The sequence below is a fragment of the Choloepus didactylus genome, chromosome 2 (assembly GCF_015220235.1).
Source record: "Choloepus didactylus isolate mChoDid1 chromosome 2, mChoDid1.pri, whole genome shotgun sequence".
Taxonomy (NCBI): domain Eukaryota; kingdom Metazoa; phylum Chordata; class Mammalia; order Pilosa; family Megalonychidae; genus Choloepus; species Choloepus didactylus.
In genome coordinates, this window is record NC_051308.1 from 168662288 (window position 1) to 168679844 (window position 17557).

General features: G+C 35.6%; 2 protein-coding genes and 3 non-coding genes across 5 annotated transcripts in view; all 5 read right to left on the reverse strand.

Moving 5' to 3' along the window:
• The window catches only part of MSH4 (mutS homolog 4), a 132322-nt gene extending 124373 nt beyond the window's left edge, over positions 1–7949 (reverse strand). The window contains exons 1-2 of the mRNA XM_037826895.1: positions 7558–7949; positions 1881–2063 (exon numbers count right to left, since the gene is read on the reverse strand). Of these exons, the coding sequence (XP_037682823.1) occupies positions 1881–2063; positions 7558–7798 (424 nt within the window). The 5' untranslated portion in view covers positions 7799–7949. The remainder of the gene's footprint in view (positions 1–1880; positions 2064–7557) is intronic.
• An 879-nt stretch (positions 7950–8828) lies between these two features.
• RABGGTB (Rab geranylgeranyltransferase subunit beta) lies at positions 8829–15970 on the reverse strand. Its single transcript, XM_037826896.1, has 9 exons — positions 15930–15970; positions 14787–14894; positions 13835–14032; positions 13283–13388; positions 12328–12380; positions 12137–12247; positions 11461–11586; positions 10083–10232; positions 8829–9366 (listed from the first exon to the last, which is right to left on the reverse strand). Exons 1-9 carry the CDS (start codon positions 15930–15932, stop codon positions 9226–9228), a joined length of 996 nt encoding a protein of 331 aa, XP_037682824.1. The 5' UTR covers positions 15933–15970; the 3' UTR covers positions 8829–9225.
• On the reverse strand, positions 13623–13691 carry LOC119528358. The gene has a single exon (XR_005215663.1). It is a non-coding gene; the product is annotated as a small nucleolar RNA SNORD45 (small nucleolar RNA).
• Positions 14414–14497, reverse strand: LOC119528356. Its single transcript, XR_005215661.1, has one exon. It is a non-coding gene; the product is annotated as a small nucleolar RNA SNORD45 (small nucleolar RNA).
• Positions 15023–15097, reverse strand: LOC119528357. Its single transcript, XR_005215662.1, has one exon. It is a non-coding gene; the product is annotated as a small nucleolar RNA SNORD45 (small nucleolar RNA).
• Positions 15971–17557: the final 1587 nt, after the last annotated feature.

Here is a 17557-nt window from a genome sequence, read left to right on the forward strand (position 1 = left end):
AAATCTTAAGAGCATTAAAAAATTTTACAAATACATGTTGTGTGCATGTGTGCTTGTCAGGACTTACCAAGCAATACACTTTAAATATATGAGATTTGTTATATATAAATTATACCTCAATAAAGCTATTTAAAATACATCAAGTCTAACTGATACTTCCAAATTAATTTAATAAAATATTAAGGAGCAAAAGAATACAGAGAAATTTCTGGGCCAAGATTCTAGAAAACAGAGGAATCCAGAGATGTGAATCCAGCCCAAGTAGCCAGCTTTTCTGTGGAGCTATTTGCCTACCTAATAGTATAGAAGTAAAAAAAACGAAAAAACATATACCATATAAAGACTCATGGAATGAATAGTGGTGTTGCTATATTAATATGAGACAAAATAAAAGTTAAACCACAGACTTTAATTAATAGTACAATTATGAAAAAGTGCTGCCATCAATTGTAACAAATATTCCACACCAATGCAAGGTGTTAGCGGTGGGGTAGTATATGGGAATCCTGTATTTTATACATGATTGTTCTGTAAACTCACAATTCTCTGAAAATAAAAATAAAAAATAAAAAAATAAACATTTTAGACAAAATAAACCTTAAGGCAAAAAGAATATCTACTGATGCAAGAGGGTCATTTCACACTGAGAAAAGGTTTGATTCACCTAGAAGATAAAATAATTCTAAATTTTTATGCTCTTATTAAAATAGCCTCAAAATATGTAAAGCAAAAGAATTAACAGAACTACAAAGAAAAGTAGGTAAGTCCATGATCATAATGGGAAACTCTCTCAATGCATCTCTCTCAATAATTGATAGAATTAATAAACATAAAATAGTAGAGACATAGAACGTTTAAACAACATGAAAAAAATGACCTAATAGATACATATGTATAACACAAATGCCAAAGACACATTCTATTCAAGCAGATACAGAACATTTACCAAAAATATGTAAAATTAAGAACTACTCTTCATTCAAAAACATCGTAAAAAAAAGGAAAAGACAAGCCATGAAACCTGAGAAAATATAAACAATACATATTATCATCAAGAGATTTAGTATCAAGAATACATAAAGAATTGCTACAAATTAATGAAAATAAACCTAAAGGAAAATGGGGTAAAAGACATTACAGTCATTTCCCAGAAAATGAAAGACATATGGCTAAAAAGTGTACAAAAATATAATTAACCTAATTAATAATCAGAAAAATGCAAATTCAGACTATAGTAAGATAGTAGTTTATACTACTAGATTGGGAAATATTAAGAAGTCTGACAATACTACATGTTTGGTGAGGATTTAGATCAAGAGAAAATCTCATGTTGCTAGGCTAGTAAGAGTGCATATTGGAGAAACCACTTTGAAAAACAATTTGTCATTATCTTAATAATTTATAAATTCAGTTACCTTCAAACCAAGCAATTCCATTGCTAGGTATGTACCTTAGAGAAACCACACATGGAACATACATTTCACCCATTTAACTCTTTAAGGAAATCTAGCAGATTTTGATAAAATTTAAGGATTAAAAAGAGAATACTCAATAGTATCATGAGCAACATCTAGATTTAAATAAACACGTAATATATGTGTATTATATAATATACATCATGTAATAATAAACATCTGCTTTATTGTCAAAATGATTTATATAATGTAGACCTGCTTTTATTAACAAACTATATCAGAAACTATGTACGTTTATTAATATAACTCCAAATTATGGATTTGTAAAAATTGATATATTTAACTTTCAATCACCTATATTACCCATTAATAACTGCAGATGAAATTCACCACTTTAATTTACAGTTTATAAAACTTTAAATGCTTCAAAAGGTCATCTAGGAGGTAAATCTTCCACTCATTTACCTGAATATCCCATTTGTGGTGTCCAACTTCTATAACCTGATCTCTGGAGATTTCCAGCAGACAATGGAGTTTTTACTATTTGAGGATAGTTAGTATCTCGAACAGAAGATGAGCTTGTACCAAAAGTAAAACTTGATGCAGTTATATTTTGTGCATAAGATCTTTTGTTTCCAAAGCTTGAACCTAAATTAGAAAAAGTATCAGTTCTTAAAGATTCAAATTAATGAAATAATATATTAATCCCTATAATATATAACATGTTCACTTTCAATAAAACTTCATCTGATAATGCTTTTAAAAATATAACAAATTATGTATATAACAAATGACAAATTATTATTGACAAATAACCTTTAATTAAAATATAAAGAACAGTGCTTGCCAATATGGCTTTTGCTTCTACCAGTTCAATGAGACTACTCTTGCTAAGATCATGAATTACCTTCTATACTTCAAATACACAAGACATGTTTAATTTGTATAGTGTTTAATAGAACTCTTTTCCTCTGTTGACTTCGTTGAAACTCTTTTCTCTCACACAAGTGGCATAGTAAAAAGAGTTTTAAATTAGACTCACTTGGTTTGGTTCCTTGCTTAAGTACTCACCTGTTGATATATTACCTACTTTACAGGGTGTCATCATAAAATTTGAAAGAATGTAAATAATTCAGTATAGTGTCTCGGCATATATAAATTCTAAAAAATTGTTTGATTCTTTTCCCCTATTCTCCTTGATTTCCGTGACAACTCTGTATCCTGATACCTGATACTAAAAACAATTTGCTTTTAGTTTCTTTTCCTGGGTCCTTTTTCCTATCTGCCTCCTAACTATTGGAGGATTCCATACTTTTTCCATACTCTTCATCTTCTCTCACAAATCAAAAATATACATTCTTCATCCAGGATTCCATACTTTTTCATCTTCTCTCACAAATCAAAAATATACATTCTCCCCAGGCATCTCATCTATTCTTTTGGTTTCATTAACATCTATCTCTTGACAACTCTCAGACCTTTATTTATAACTCTGACTCCTGTCCTATGTTGTAGACCAGGAGTCAGCAAACTTTTCCATAAAAGGCCAGATAGTAAATATTTTAGGCTTTATGAGCCATACATTCTCTGTCACAATTAGTCAACTCTGCCACTGTAGCACAAAAGCAGTCAAAGACAATACATAAATGAATGGGCATGGTTATGTTTCAACAAAGCTTTGTTTATGGACACCGAACTCTGAATTTCATATAATTTTTACAAGTCACAAAATATTGTATATTAATATAAAAATTAATAATATATACTATGTTACATATACCATAATACTTTATATTAATTTTATATTATTCTTCTTTTAATTTTTTCATTTAAAAATGCAAAAATCTGCATTCTAATACAGTAGTGACTAGCCACATGTGGCTATTTAAATTTAAATTAAATAAAATTTAAAATTCAGTTCCTCAATCATACTGGTCACATTTTAAGTGCTTAAAAGTCTATTTGACTAGTGGCTGACATATTAAACAACACAGATATGAACATTTTTATCATCACAGAAAGTGCTACCAGGCAGCACTGCTATAGATTTCTATATCCAAGTACCTACTGGAAATAAACCTTTTATCTTTCCCAAACTTCTAAATGTCCAAAAGTGAACTCATTATCTCCCTCAAAATGTATTCCTATTACCAGTCACGGCCAAATGATCCATCTTATATCCTGTCACCCAAGTAATAAATTTAGGAGTCATTCTTAACTCTTTTTTTTTTTCCCTTCAATTCCAACACCCAATTGGTGACCAAGTCATGTAATTCTTTCTTTCTTTTTAAATATTCAAATTTCTCTCCATCTCCACTCTTGTGAGACCAATTTAAGTCCTTAACTTCTGGCATCAGTCTCCTAATTGTTTCCTGTGCCTTCAGGGTTAAACCTCTCCAATATCTTCTTCACACCATCACCAGTGATCTCTCTGTAAAACAAATTTCTTCATATGAACTCCTCTCCAGCTCACCCTCCAAAAATTAGCTCTCCAGGCAGAAGCAGCTTGGGACTGCTAAGATGGTGTAAAGGAACAAGTCCAAGCAGCCTGGTCAAAGGTTTACCTGCTTCAAGTTATATAACAGAACACCCAGGAGAAGGAGAAAGTCCCTTGCATAAGGAGTAGAGGGGCACCAAAAAAAAAAAAAAAAAAAAAAAAAATTTGAATGATACAATATGTAGTCTTTAGTGCCTGGCTTCTTTAACTTAGCATACTATTTTGAGGTTCATCCATGTTGTAGCATGTATCAGTAGTTTTATTCCTTTTTATTGTTGAATAGTATTCCGTTGTATGGCTATGCTAAATTTTGCTTATATCTTTATCAGCTGATGGACATCTGGATAGTTTCCAGTTTTTGGTTATGTTGAATAATGCTGCTAAGAACATTTGCATGCCAGTCTTTGTGTAGATATGTTTTCATTTCTCTTGAGTTAGGTAGATTTCTAGGAGTGGAATTGCTAACAGGATTACATGGTAAATTTACTGTGATGGTTTGGTTCGTGTGTCAACTTGGCCAGGAAATAGTGCCAAGTTATTTGGTCAAGCAAGCACTGGCCTAATTGTTACTGTGAGAACATTTTGCGGACTTAAATAATCAGTAAATTGATTGCATCTATGGCTGATTACATCTACAATCAACTGAGGAGACTGCCTTCAGCAATGAGAGTCATTTCATCCAATCAGCTGAAAGCTTTAAAAGGAGAAATGATTATTGTAGCAGTTAGAAGAGAGAATTTTCATCTCTAATTCAGCCAGTTTCTCATGGGGCATTCACTGAAAATCCTCATTGGAGTTCCCAGCTTGCAGCTTGCCCTACAGAACTTGGACTGGTGCATCGCCACGGTTCCATGAGACAATTTTATTAGGCAGTTTCTCCGCTTCTCTTCCTTGCCCCAGCAACCACCACCAATCTGTGGTCTGTGTCTATGGATTTATCTATTTTGGATATTTCATATAAATGGAATCAAACAACAACAAAATTTCTTCATATGATTCCCATTCATACAATATCTCAATGTCTCCTCATACTCACTATAGGATAAAATCTAACTGTTTCGTATGAGTCCCAGCAGGAACTGGATGACACAACAAGTTCAATAAATAGAATATTTTAAAAGGGGTGGTCAGGGTGTAGGGATAGCATCATAAAGAAGTGTGAAGAACCTGAACAAAGCATGCTTCATTACTACCCTAGGCCTATAGGAGGTAAGGAAGTGAGTGGTTACCAGAAACTGGAGACAACTGCTTTAACATAAATATATGGATATATTAGAGGCTCTTCACACTCAACATGTCTGTAACTGAACCGTCTTTTCTCTAAAAGTTGATTCTCCTATAAAATTCCCCTTATTGGAAAATAGTACTACCATCTATCTAGTCAACAAAGACGAGATCTATTTGCCATCCAAGATCTAATTCCTATAAGCACTCCAAGTTTATCTGTATCAGTTTACCCTTCAGCTCAAGCCAAACTAAACAATTTTCAGTTCTAGAAGCACATTATCAAGCTTCTGTGCCTTTGCACATGTTTTACTCTCTAAAGAATGCTCCCCAGTTTCTCTTCTAAGTTCTCTCGTTCCCTTTATCTGACAGCCTCTATCCTACTCATCCTTCAAGACCTTCAAGTTGCACTTCCTCTGTAAAAATCTTTTTTCACTTTCACTTCCCCACTTATAAGTAACCCAAATATTTGCAAATACATTGAATATGGTTATCTTTTTTTTTAATTAGAGAAGTTTTGGGTTTACAGAAAAATGTATAAAATACAGGATTTCCATATACCACCCTATTATTAACATCTTGCATTGGTGTGGTACATTTGTTACAATTGAAGCACATTTTTATAATTGTACTATTAACTACGGTCCATGGTTTAACATAGGGATTACTGTGCTGTGCAGTTCCACAGACTTTATAAATTTTTATCCTACTACCATAAATACAATCTAACATTTCCCCTTTGAACCACATTCTGATATATATTTCAGTGCTGTTAATTAGGTTCAAAATGTTGTGCTACCATCACCATATGGTTATCTTTTTAAACTGCATTTACTGATTTTTAAAGTTTGTCTTCCTTATTGAACTGTAAGCTCCTTGAGAGCACAGATTATTTACCCTCAACTCCTAACAACTATTTTACCTACTTGGGCCTTGGATCTCTGTAAAATGGGGACTAAAAAAATATGCACTTTACAGAATTATTGGGAGGGTCAAAGACACAGTATGCCTAGTACATAAACTAGTCCAGGAGGTGCTCATTAAAGAGTGGATTTATTACTGATGAAAACAGTGTGAGAAAGCATTTCATGAAGAGAGGGATTTTACTGACAATGTGAACATGCACATTGCCTTGCAGGAACTACAAATGGCTCAATTTGATTAGGCAATACGAATATGAAGAAGCCATGAGATATAGTGGTAAAGATTGTAAACACATCCCAAATGAACTTGGATACCCTGCTAACTAACTAGTTTAATCTTTACCTGTAGATATAAATCCACTGATTCATTTTAAATGCAATTTTCATTGGGGGGCGTGATAAGATTTTCATTTTATATATCCCTCTGGTAGCACTGTAAGTAAGCTTGGAAAAAGAAAACATACTTAGGAGTTTGATGCAATAATTCCGACATAAAGTTATGAGGGCCTGCAATAGCACAGAGATAGAAAGGGACAGAGTTATTTCAAAGAGAAGACAGGACTTAGTAACTATTTGGATGTTGTGGTTGAGGGAACTGAAGTCTTCCAGGCTTAAGATTTAGGCAATCAAGTAATTGGGATAAGTAGGAGAAGCAGGCTTAGGAGATACACAGATGAATTCAATGTATTGAGTTTGAGGTGTTCATTGTTCCCTCAATAGAGACTTGAGACAGTCTGAAATAGGACTCAGGAGCATAGATGAGATCTGAGCTGTGAGGATATTCACATCCAGGTACATGTGTCCTACAGAGAATGTTTGCAGGGGCAAAGCAAAAACAAAAACAAACAAAAAAAACAAAAGAACAACAAAACACTAAGGGAAAAACCAACAATTTGAGAACTAACAAGGTGACCATATTGGGAGGCAGGAGAGACAGAGGCCAGTGGAATCAAGGAAGACAAATTGAGAGTTCAAGAGAAGACACGTCTAGAACCTTAAACACGGCAGAAAGGTCTGAAGATGAACTTAAAAATGACCATTGTATTTGGTATCAGTTACCTACCACTGAGTCGCGATGAAATGGCGATGGCTCTGCCATGAATGGAGAGTGAAAGAAGAGATAATGAGTTGAACTCCCCCTTGACAGATATTCACCCGAAATAGATGAAACATCCTGCCTAGAGAGCAGCCAAGAGGCTCACCACTCCTATCACCAATCTCATGACTGATTTGTTATATCCATTTGGGGGAGAGGAGGAGACACGGTATACTGGTTATTTCAGCCTTTCTCGGAATTTAGCCATCCACCACCACAGCCTTGTAATAAAATCAAAGGCCAAGCTTTTTAATCATCCTTACCCCTCAAATACTCAGCACAAATACTGCTCTCATTCTCCAGATAAACCACAATTGAAATTTTCCTGTGATAGTCACCAACTACCGCTCCCTGGAGACCCCCAGCCTACACGGGGGTGTCCTGCACCCATCTACTCCTTGCCTTGAGCTGGCTGGGAGCTCGGCGGGTGGGGCGGGAGGCTGCTGCTGCTGCTGCTGCTCCGGTCGCCAGCGATTCCAGACACGCCTGGAGGGTAGGACGCAGAGGCCTGGGCTGAAGGGCGAATCTGAGGTGTCTCCCGGAGCCCAAAATTGTAGTGGGGACCCTGTGACCGGGCCTCTACTGATGAGAGGGAAGCCGCAGGAGCAGAAGGCGAGGTTGATGAAGTCTCAGGCCTCAGCATTTTCCTGAACTTTCTCAAGCACAGGTAAAAGCACCGCTAAAAAAGGGCAGGAGAGCGACGTGCCGGCACTGGAATCCCGCGTTGTTTCCGACTTCCAGAGCGCATGCGCACGGGGCATCAGCGCGCAAGCGACGGAGCTGCAGCTTTCCTTCCTCAAACCTTTCCATTATCCCCCGGCTGTTCCCAAATCTATCATCTCCGAAGTTAACAGGATGTGATGATGTGGAGGTACGAACCAGTGACCACCTAACTCGGGCCTTGTGGCTAAAGTACCACAGGAAAGAGCCATTAACCACTTCAAGTACCTACAAGGCTAACACTACAGGGTAGAGCCATTCACTCGGTGTGCACAAGATGAGGGACAACAGGATGAACAACCTCTTGCACAAGTTTTAAAGAATGTTCCCAACCTCCCTGTGGTTTCAGTATTAGACCAGTGACTTTCAAATTTTCAAAAAAACTGGCAACTACACATTCAAATTTCAGTGATAGTACATGTGAGAATATATGTGCCTTAGAACTGATGAAAAGATGAAAAAAAAAAAAAAAAACTGGCAAATATCTTCAGTTACATCTTGCCAAAATCACATTCCAAACATTTCACAAAAGCACTATTTTCTCCAAGATGTTAAATTTCTTAACTTTGGTCTGTTGTACTGAACCATCACTACCATGAATAAAATTATTCTGAAAATTACTACACAGGGTATTGCAAAAATCTTAAAAATTTGAACTTCCATCAAAAACAGTCATTAAAATACTTTATTTCACCAAGACTGGAAACACCAGCTTTAATTTAAAAAAACAAAATGCCAAATTATGCAAATCCCACAGGTTTAAAAACATTGTGGCCACTATCAACCTACCTTACAATGCCTTCAATAAACGATCATGTGCATTCAGATATTCAAAATGTTAGAAGACCAAACTGCAACTCTACTGCAAAATTAGTTGCCATTTATCTAAATTCTTTTGTGATCCAATTTAGAGTAATCACATTCAAATCTTCAAATATTCCAAAATACACCTATTTATTTTTTTGCATCTTTAATATACGACAAATATTTAACATTTTTGCTGACACAAAATTTACACCATTATGCAATGTCTGAAGGAAATACTTGGGAAAGAATCAAGAACTTATGGTTAAACTACCATAGTAAGTTTGCTTTATGACAAAAACAAACAAAACCACACAAACATAAGCAAAAAAATTGTACTCAGAATACATTATCAAGAAAAATCTAAAGATAGGTCTTTATTTTACAATATGTATAATTTTACATAACTAATTAAGACTAATTTAACATAATTCATATACAAAATATTAACAGATTTAGAGTAGACATTTAAAGATTTGATAAGCACTTCAAATACAGAATATTAAGATGGCAAAATTATATTAGGCAATGTTTGCACCAACGAATCTAGCCCACTAATTCAGGCTGAACATTCACCCTCCGAAGCACTTCTTCAGGCATGCAAAAAACAGGACTAACAGGTTTAATCTGTTCTTCCCCCAAAAGTGACAGTCCAGCAATTCCAAATAAAGTATGAAAGGGATCCACCTATTTAAAAAAAAAAAGAGAGAATTTATATGGAGTATTGATAATGGACGTTTCCTTAGGTTACTGGTCCTGGCTAATACTATTGTCACCTATTCATAATTCAGGTCTTAAAACCTAAACTCCCAAGTCTGGTTTAGTATTACTAATGACCTGCAATTTCCTTTCATAGCATCAATCTCAAAGTATTGAAACTGCTCTTTAATACAACCACCCCTTAAAAAAACTTTTTCACTCAACAGACAAACACTGTGCATAAAGCTGTACCCACCCTCAATCCAGTAACTTCCTAATACTTCCACTACCTGTTTTCTCTGTAATTCATAACGTATCTCTGATCAATTTAAGTTTCATAGAAAATTAACTCAGATTATCAATCTTCAGTTACATCATACTTTACATGCTTATGCTCAAAATCTAAGCTTTTAAAAACCACACTTCCGAATTAAGTTGTATTAATTCACTGTCCAATGTTATTGCTTTAGAAACTTTACCCTATACTTACTAATTTTGTTAGCAGTAGGTGATGAGTAATACCCATAAACTTGTTTTATATCCTTCATACATATAAAAATTATGAATATCCTGCCTTTAAAATGACATGGGCCTATGTGACTTTCAAAGGGATACCTGAAATACCACCCATGTCAAAGTCTGGAATCATCTAAAAAAAAGTACAGCAACAATCATGGGTATATGAATGTCACTAACATACTTACCATATCTCCTGGCCTGTCTGCAAATCCTCCAGTTTCTTCATCTTGACATGCCAAAATGAAACTACGCAGTTTCTCTCCATCAATCCAATGAAGCCTTCCAATTATCTTTAGGGAAGCCAACACCCACCATGAATAGCATACATCTGGTAACTAGGAGGATAAAAGGCCACAATGTTGCCACAAATTCAGTCAGTAATTATTTATTTCCCTAGCTTTGAGGAACAATTAAAAGTGGGTTAAAATGGGGAGGGGCAAGGGAATCAAGGGATATACTGACATGCAGGAGCTGCAAAGCTGAAATCCACATATCCTACAAGTGCTTGGAATTAAAGATAAGCACTGGCAAACAGAACAAAAGTCCAATCTTCAGGTACCCAGGCTAAGTATTTCAATACTCAGTGACAAAGATTTATCCACCTTTATTTCTAACTGCAATGAACATCTAGTCTAACTTAGTCCCTTAACAAAAAAGTGGGGGCCCATACAATCAGTAGACATATTCCATTTCCTTAGCCAGAGTAATTTGCAACAAACACTGTCCAGGTGGTATTCACCTGCTTAAAAATCACCTACAACTTGGTCCCTCAAAGCATGGTCACTTGAAAGCTTGTTAGAAATACAGAAGATCCCCAGACTAAAAACCTCATTTAATATTGCTGGATGATGCAGACACATTTAAGAGCTGCTATAGACTTACTGGAACATGGCCATGACCATTCATTTTCTTACTATCTATAGCTGCTTTCATGCAACATGGCTGTTTTAGTTCTAACAAGGATCATATGACCGTAAAGTCCAACATATTTTACAGATTGCCAGTTTTGAGCATCTTATGAGAACCTGTGAAGGATGTGAAGAACCTCCAAACCAAAATGCCAAAAACTGGCTGGGTTTCACGCTACAGTAAGAAATCTTTGGCTACCAGGTGGCAAAGTTTTTAATGAATGAGTGATTCCACAGTATGGGTCCAGAGCTGAAAGAGCTGATGAAACAGTTTCATTCCAATGACTGAAAAATACTTGGCATTCCAGAAGGATGGGGGAAAAAAACTTGATTCATACAGTGCCTGAATCCAAATAATTTTATTTAGGATACGACAGAACAAAAAAGGGAAAACAACTGTGTTCTAAAAGCATCAGAACATTCTACACAAATCTTTTCTTCAAGCATGTCTTTAAAATGGACACCAGGAATAATTAGCCAATCAATCCAAGGTGTTCTATCTTTTGGAAATCCAAGTCTTTTTTGCAGCAGGTATTATTGAAAACACCAAAGAGGGAAAGGTAAAAAGTGCATCATTCAATTCACAAGAGCAAAATTTAGACAGGCAAGGCCAAGGTTATAAAGCTAGAATATGGTTGGTCTTAGCAAACAATACCTTCTCTGGCCTTCCATTGAGTCCACCTGATGGTAACTGTCGCTCACAAAGCCACCAACCCAGTAAATCAGAATTTACTTGATGCAACTGACTAGTAATAGCCAGGAATCCTGTGCAACAATAGATCTAAAATTACAGACATAAAGTACATTTGTATAAAAACTATTTTAATTTTGTACAAGCAATAAAAATTCAGTAAAAAATTAGAACTACATTTTATATTTGATCTTAGCCAAAAGGCCTGAGAAGCGATTAAAACTTCATTTCAAGTCTGAAAATTTTCCATTTTGATCTGACAAACAGAACATTTAAAATGTCAATATGTAAACATCACATTAACTATCTGAATACAAACAAGCATGTTACTAACTATGATACAATTTTTATTTGAACTACTATTGTCATGGTTAAAAGCACATTTTATATGAAGCATTTACCTCTTCTTTTCTGGCACAAGCAAACAGATGCCATTCAGCTCAGGTTAGATAGAATGTTTCAATCTGCATAGTCAATAACAAATGAAAATGTATTTTTGGTGATTATAAACTTCCTTATGTTTGCCCGGCTCAGAGGGTTTCACTCCCAGTACAAGCAACTAAACTTGCAAAAACTCCTTCCTTGATCATCAATTAAAGCAATGGTTATCTCTAAATTTTAATCTGCATTAATAAATTACCTGCCCAGCATGGGACTCAGAACCCGGTCTGCAACCAAATCCACCATCAAAGTTCATACAGGACAACACAAAATCGATTGCCTTTTCCACATTAATAGCATCCAGTTTCCCCTACAAACAGAAAAACAGGCTATTAAATTCCCGAGTATTTACCAATGCATAAACACTACAATACAATATGCAAAACTTACCAATAGAGCCAGAGTTGCCACCGCACAGAAAGAAAATCTTGTATCAATTTCCCCTAAAAGAAAAAGTAACCAAACCAAAGCATTAGTGGTACCAATTTTCTGATCAAACATACTGCAATCAATTAAAAATCTGTGTGTAACTACCAATTACCATGTTAAATTTCCATGGGCTCAACTTAACTCTTTTATATTAAGTAGTCACATGGAATGTTAAATCCGAAATTAAATGACTTTACTTCTAAGAAAATTAAGAACCAGGAAAAAGTAACAGCACATTAGGTCGAGTTGCTTACAGTGCCAGAAAGAAAAGGCAACTAGCAGAGACAAAAAAAGCACCAGTGAAATCTTTACAATGCCATTAACTTACCCTATTTTATAAAAGATTTTCACATCCCATGAAGCAGCTGGTCTCTCCGGCCTGCACTGTGTTCAGCCCTAAAGCAGAGATTATCTATATTTACCAAGTAAAATTCTATTCCATCCCTCTGCTCAAATATTCAGTAAGCTTGTAAAGTTTTAGGGGGCATGTTCCCTTTCCAGAATTTAAAAAACAAAACAAAACTTTACAAAGCCACCAAATATTGGGGAAAAAAACTTCACCTACCTTATCTGGCCCACTCTGTTCCAGTGTTCCTGCATGCTGATATTAACTACCACAGTGCATGCTGGAACTTCCAGCAGACCAGATAACTCCAGTTAGACCAGCTGCCTAGTGGGACCTGAAAAGATGAAAAACTTAAAAATATTTCAATTTCCACTAATGGAAATCTGGTCTTTTAAAACTGGTTACTAACAAATCTTCCAACTAATTGCAAAGAATCACATGCCAAGCCAGAATTCAAATTCAACCTCAGTTGAGATTTTTTGCAACAAAGCTTATTACTACAAGACAAAAAAAACAGGACATATTTCAATACTGCTATTCTAGGTAGCATGGACTAAATTTGGACATTACCCCAGATGTCTCCAGCAAAAGACCCATCTTCTTTCTGTAGACTTTGAACATATTCCACAACTTTATTTACGTCAATAACATTAATACTATCATACAGAGTAAGAATCTGCAACAAAAACAATCCATATTAAGTAAATACCTCTTCATAACCACTAAGTTTGTTCTAATGCTATTCTTGCTCAACTTTTACCTTTTAAGCTGTCAAGGAAGCATGTCTTTTGTCTAGATATATTGTGAACTTCTCAAATACACAGACTATCCTTTATCATGCAGTAATAGAAACAAACTCAAACTTTTAATCATAAGGCATTTTTCTATAAATAAATTTTATCATGCAAGCAAGGTCTCAGGGTTAACTGTAACACATCAACTCTGGATTCAGCTAATACATGCCATCACATCATTGACATTGCAAGCAACAGACTTCATTTGAAAAGATAACTTTTCAACTGACAGGTACTGATTCTGTCATCTTAGAATGTAGTTCAATTATCCCACTTTAAGTTATGAGAATTCACTATCCAACACTGTTGAATTTTAATTAATATTTACCTGGACAGCACTAAGAGTGTACAAAAGATGAGGATCATGTCCAATACTCGCACTTATTCCACCACACTCATGTTGGCATGATTTAATAAATGTTAGAATTTCCTCTCTATTCATGCGATGAAGTTGTCCCATGAGATCCATTACTGTCAGACCCCAATAGATGCCACTCATTCTCAAATACTCAGACATACAGTATTCCTAAAATACACAATTATTAAAAATATGGTATTGGATTTTTTAAAGTACCAGATGTACTGTTAAACTCATTTCCAAGTTACTTCAGAAGTATTTTGATCCAATTATTGTTCAGTCCCTATATGATGCAACAATTTGATTGTGACATTCTAGTTAAAATTGTTAATGACCTCGAGAACTGTTCCATTTGCATTGCAGTCTATAGCCTACAGATTGGTATGAATGAATTTTTTTCTTAAGGAGAGAATAAGACAGTGTGCCAGTATGAATAATGACAGGGGCTAAAAATATTGAGTCTCTTCAAAGAGCCAACCAGAGGTGAATTAAGTCACCCAGAGCAGTAAACTCTTCTTCGATGTTTAAAAAGTTAAGGCAAACTTTTTCAAGGTCTCAGCGTAACTCTAGAGCTAAAGTGTTTTTACACATCAGCCATAAATTCAGATAATACATGCCAACACATCATTGACCTTGAACATATTACCCTAATTACTTAATTACAAAATTTATTGTGCCTTAAAGCCTGGGCAAGAGGGGAATCTAATCAGCCAATGCCTCAAATCTGTATTGGTCCAAACCATTGCTGATTTTAATGCAGACGAACACACAACCTCAAGATATCCAAAGTGTGCTCCTGGAAAACCTTCAGTTCTCAGCAGAGTTGGATATTTTTAAGAAATGTGGGCCATAATGAAATACTGTCCTACCTATTAAGAATCATCTTACTTCATTAAAATATCAAACACAAAATGATACATACATAATCATCTTTCTTTGAGCCATACGATGCAATATAATCTGCATGTTTCTCCACTAATAGGGTGCCAGGTGCATCTGGCTTGATAACAACATCCTTCTGTGGTGTTCCCTTCCAAAATAAAAAAGCAGTAATTTCATAAACGTTTCATTAATTCTGTTCAATAGCTTATACCTGAATCTTGCCTTGCTAACCTTTTCAATTTAAAGTTTCATCTTAGTTCAGATTCAAATATTTTTGAGGTCTCAGAGTAATTCTAGAGCTAAAGTAATTATCAACTTTGATTCAGAATACATGCCAACTCATCATCGACCCCCAAAATTAATGTTTTCTTCACTTACAGAAAGCAAAATGTCCATACAATCTCAAAATTTACCAATTTTGGAAAACGTATCACTTGCCTGTGGCAGACGGCGAGCAGAAGCAATAAAAAATTCATAATCTCTTAATTTATAATTTGCTGTTTAGTTCCTGTTTAATGAAATTCACCATACAGAGATAAATTCTAGAAACTGAGGTATCGACGCACCTCCTCATTTATTTACCAAATAAGCAATTCTTTTTATCCCTGTCTTCTCCGGCTTTAATCTGAATTTATGAATTTGCTACAAGTTCTCAAGCAATGCTGACGGCTGCTCTAGTCCATTGCACTTCTCAACTAAAATTTTTGTGATTAAGACCGCACTGTCGGTGTAATTAAATCATGAAGATTATAAAAATATTACGTAGCCAACTTCCTTCGGATCCCACTCAAATCTTTCAACTAGGTCTTCGATTGAGATCATACCACTTCTTTTTTTTTTTTTTAAACTATTAAAGAATATGGGTGGTGGGAATCACCGACCAGACAGGCTTACTAGAAGAATTTAAGGAAGAAACCGGGCCGCTCAATCTCAAGAGACCTGGGTGACTAGAAAAGCCTCGTTAAAATTAGAAGTTGGAATTGGCCTGCGCGGCGTGCAGAAAACGCTGAGTAATACTTCATTCACCCTTTCTGATCTCTCAAGCTTCCAAGGTCCATGTCCTAACCCTAGTATTCTCCAAAATTTAGTCGGTAACCATATGGAGACTGAGCTGCTCAATATCACCCTACCCGGTGAGATTCCGACCCACCCCGAGAGCACCGAGAAACGCGTCCCAACTCACCATGTCTGAGCGAAAAAAAGAAAGCCTTCCCACTTCTAGGGTTGACGCAGAAACCGCGCGCATGCGCAGAAGCACTTCTCAGGCCCCCTACACGCTAGGGCATAGCCGGTCACACTCCCGCCTGAAGGACGGAGCAGTTCTATGTGTACCGCAGGACCTTACCGATTGCTCGTAGGTGTCTTCGGTGCCTGCGCCCAGAGGCTCTGGCACCCATTTTCTTGCCTGGTTTCACATTTCTCGCCCGGTTTCACGTCCCACGGTCGTCTTCTATTAGTGTAAATAGCTTTAAGTAACAGTGAAATGCTTTGCTTTTAAGAAATAATTTGTTCTTGAGGCTCTTTAAACTCTGAACACCTGAAATGACCGGTAATTAGTAAAGTGCTTCCACATATTAAGTTCAGTAAATGTTTTTTGAATGAATGTTAGCGAAAGGTTCATGTTTCCTTCCTCTTTGCCTTGTTCATTTCAGGTCTAGGGCCCCCATTTCCTCAGGAAGTGCTAATAGTTAAAATATTTGGACAATACTTTTGAAAAAGGAACACCCTCGCTCTTGGATCTTTTTACGAACTTTCCACGGAGTTCAGATATGCTAGTTGAATTACAGTTATTTTATGTATTCTTATGTTTTTCACACTTAACGCATTTAACACCCATAAGAAAAGCACCTTAAAATTTATTACTTTTAATAACGATTTGGACAATGGTTTCTGACACTGATACATGACGTCTATCAATAATTGAGAGAGATGTTGAAATCTCCCACTACGATGATGAATTTCACTATTCCTCCTTGGAACTTGATTTTCCCGTTATAGCTTGGGGCTAGTTTATTAAGTGCATTTGAGTTCAGAATTAACTAATTCTGGTGAGCTGAACGTTTTGTCATTAAGTGATGACCCTCTCAAACCCTTATAATGCTTTTTATCTTTAAAAAACTCTACTGTGTTAAATATTACTGTAACTTTCCAAAATTTCTTTTAATACCTAACTCCTATTGATTTTTTCAGACTTTTACTTCAAACGTTTCTGTCTTTCTGTTTTAGAAGTGTCTTGTAAACAGCATATGGCTGATTTTTTGTCCGCTTTCAGGCTTTTAATTGGTTATCAGTCCATAAATATGTATTATGATGATTTATTTATTTGTTTGGAATTGTTCCCATTTGTTCCACTTTTTCTGTAGTTTTTATTGTTTTTGCTCTTTCTTCTTGCATTTCACACGATTCTTCTTAAGTCATTTTCCTTCTTTAAATGCTTTTTCTTTCTTTAATTAGGGTCTGTTTGTGGAAAACTCTCAGTTATATTTATCTGAAAATGCCTTTAGTTCACCCAGGTGAATCTTAAAAGGACTTTGTGAGTCCACAGTTCTAGGTTGACAGTTGTTTTCTCACAACACTTGAAAGATATTATTTCTTTGGTGCTGTTGAAAAGATAGCTGTCAGTCTAATGGTCACGGTGTAGTGATCTCTTTTCTTCTTTGTCTGCTGTTTCAGTTTGCTAAAGCTGCCAAAATGTAATATACCAGAAATGGATGGACTTTTAATAATGGGTATTTATTAGCTTACAAATTATAATTCTAAGGCCATGAAAATGTCCAAATTAAGACTTCAACAGGATACCTTCTCTGAAGA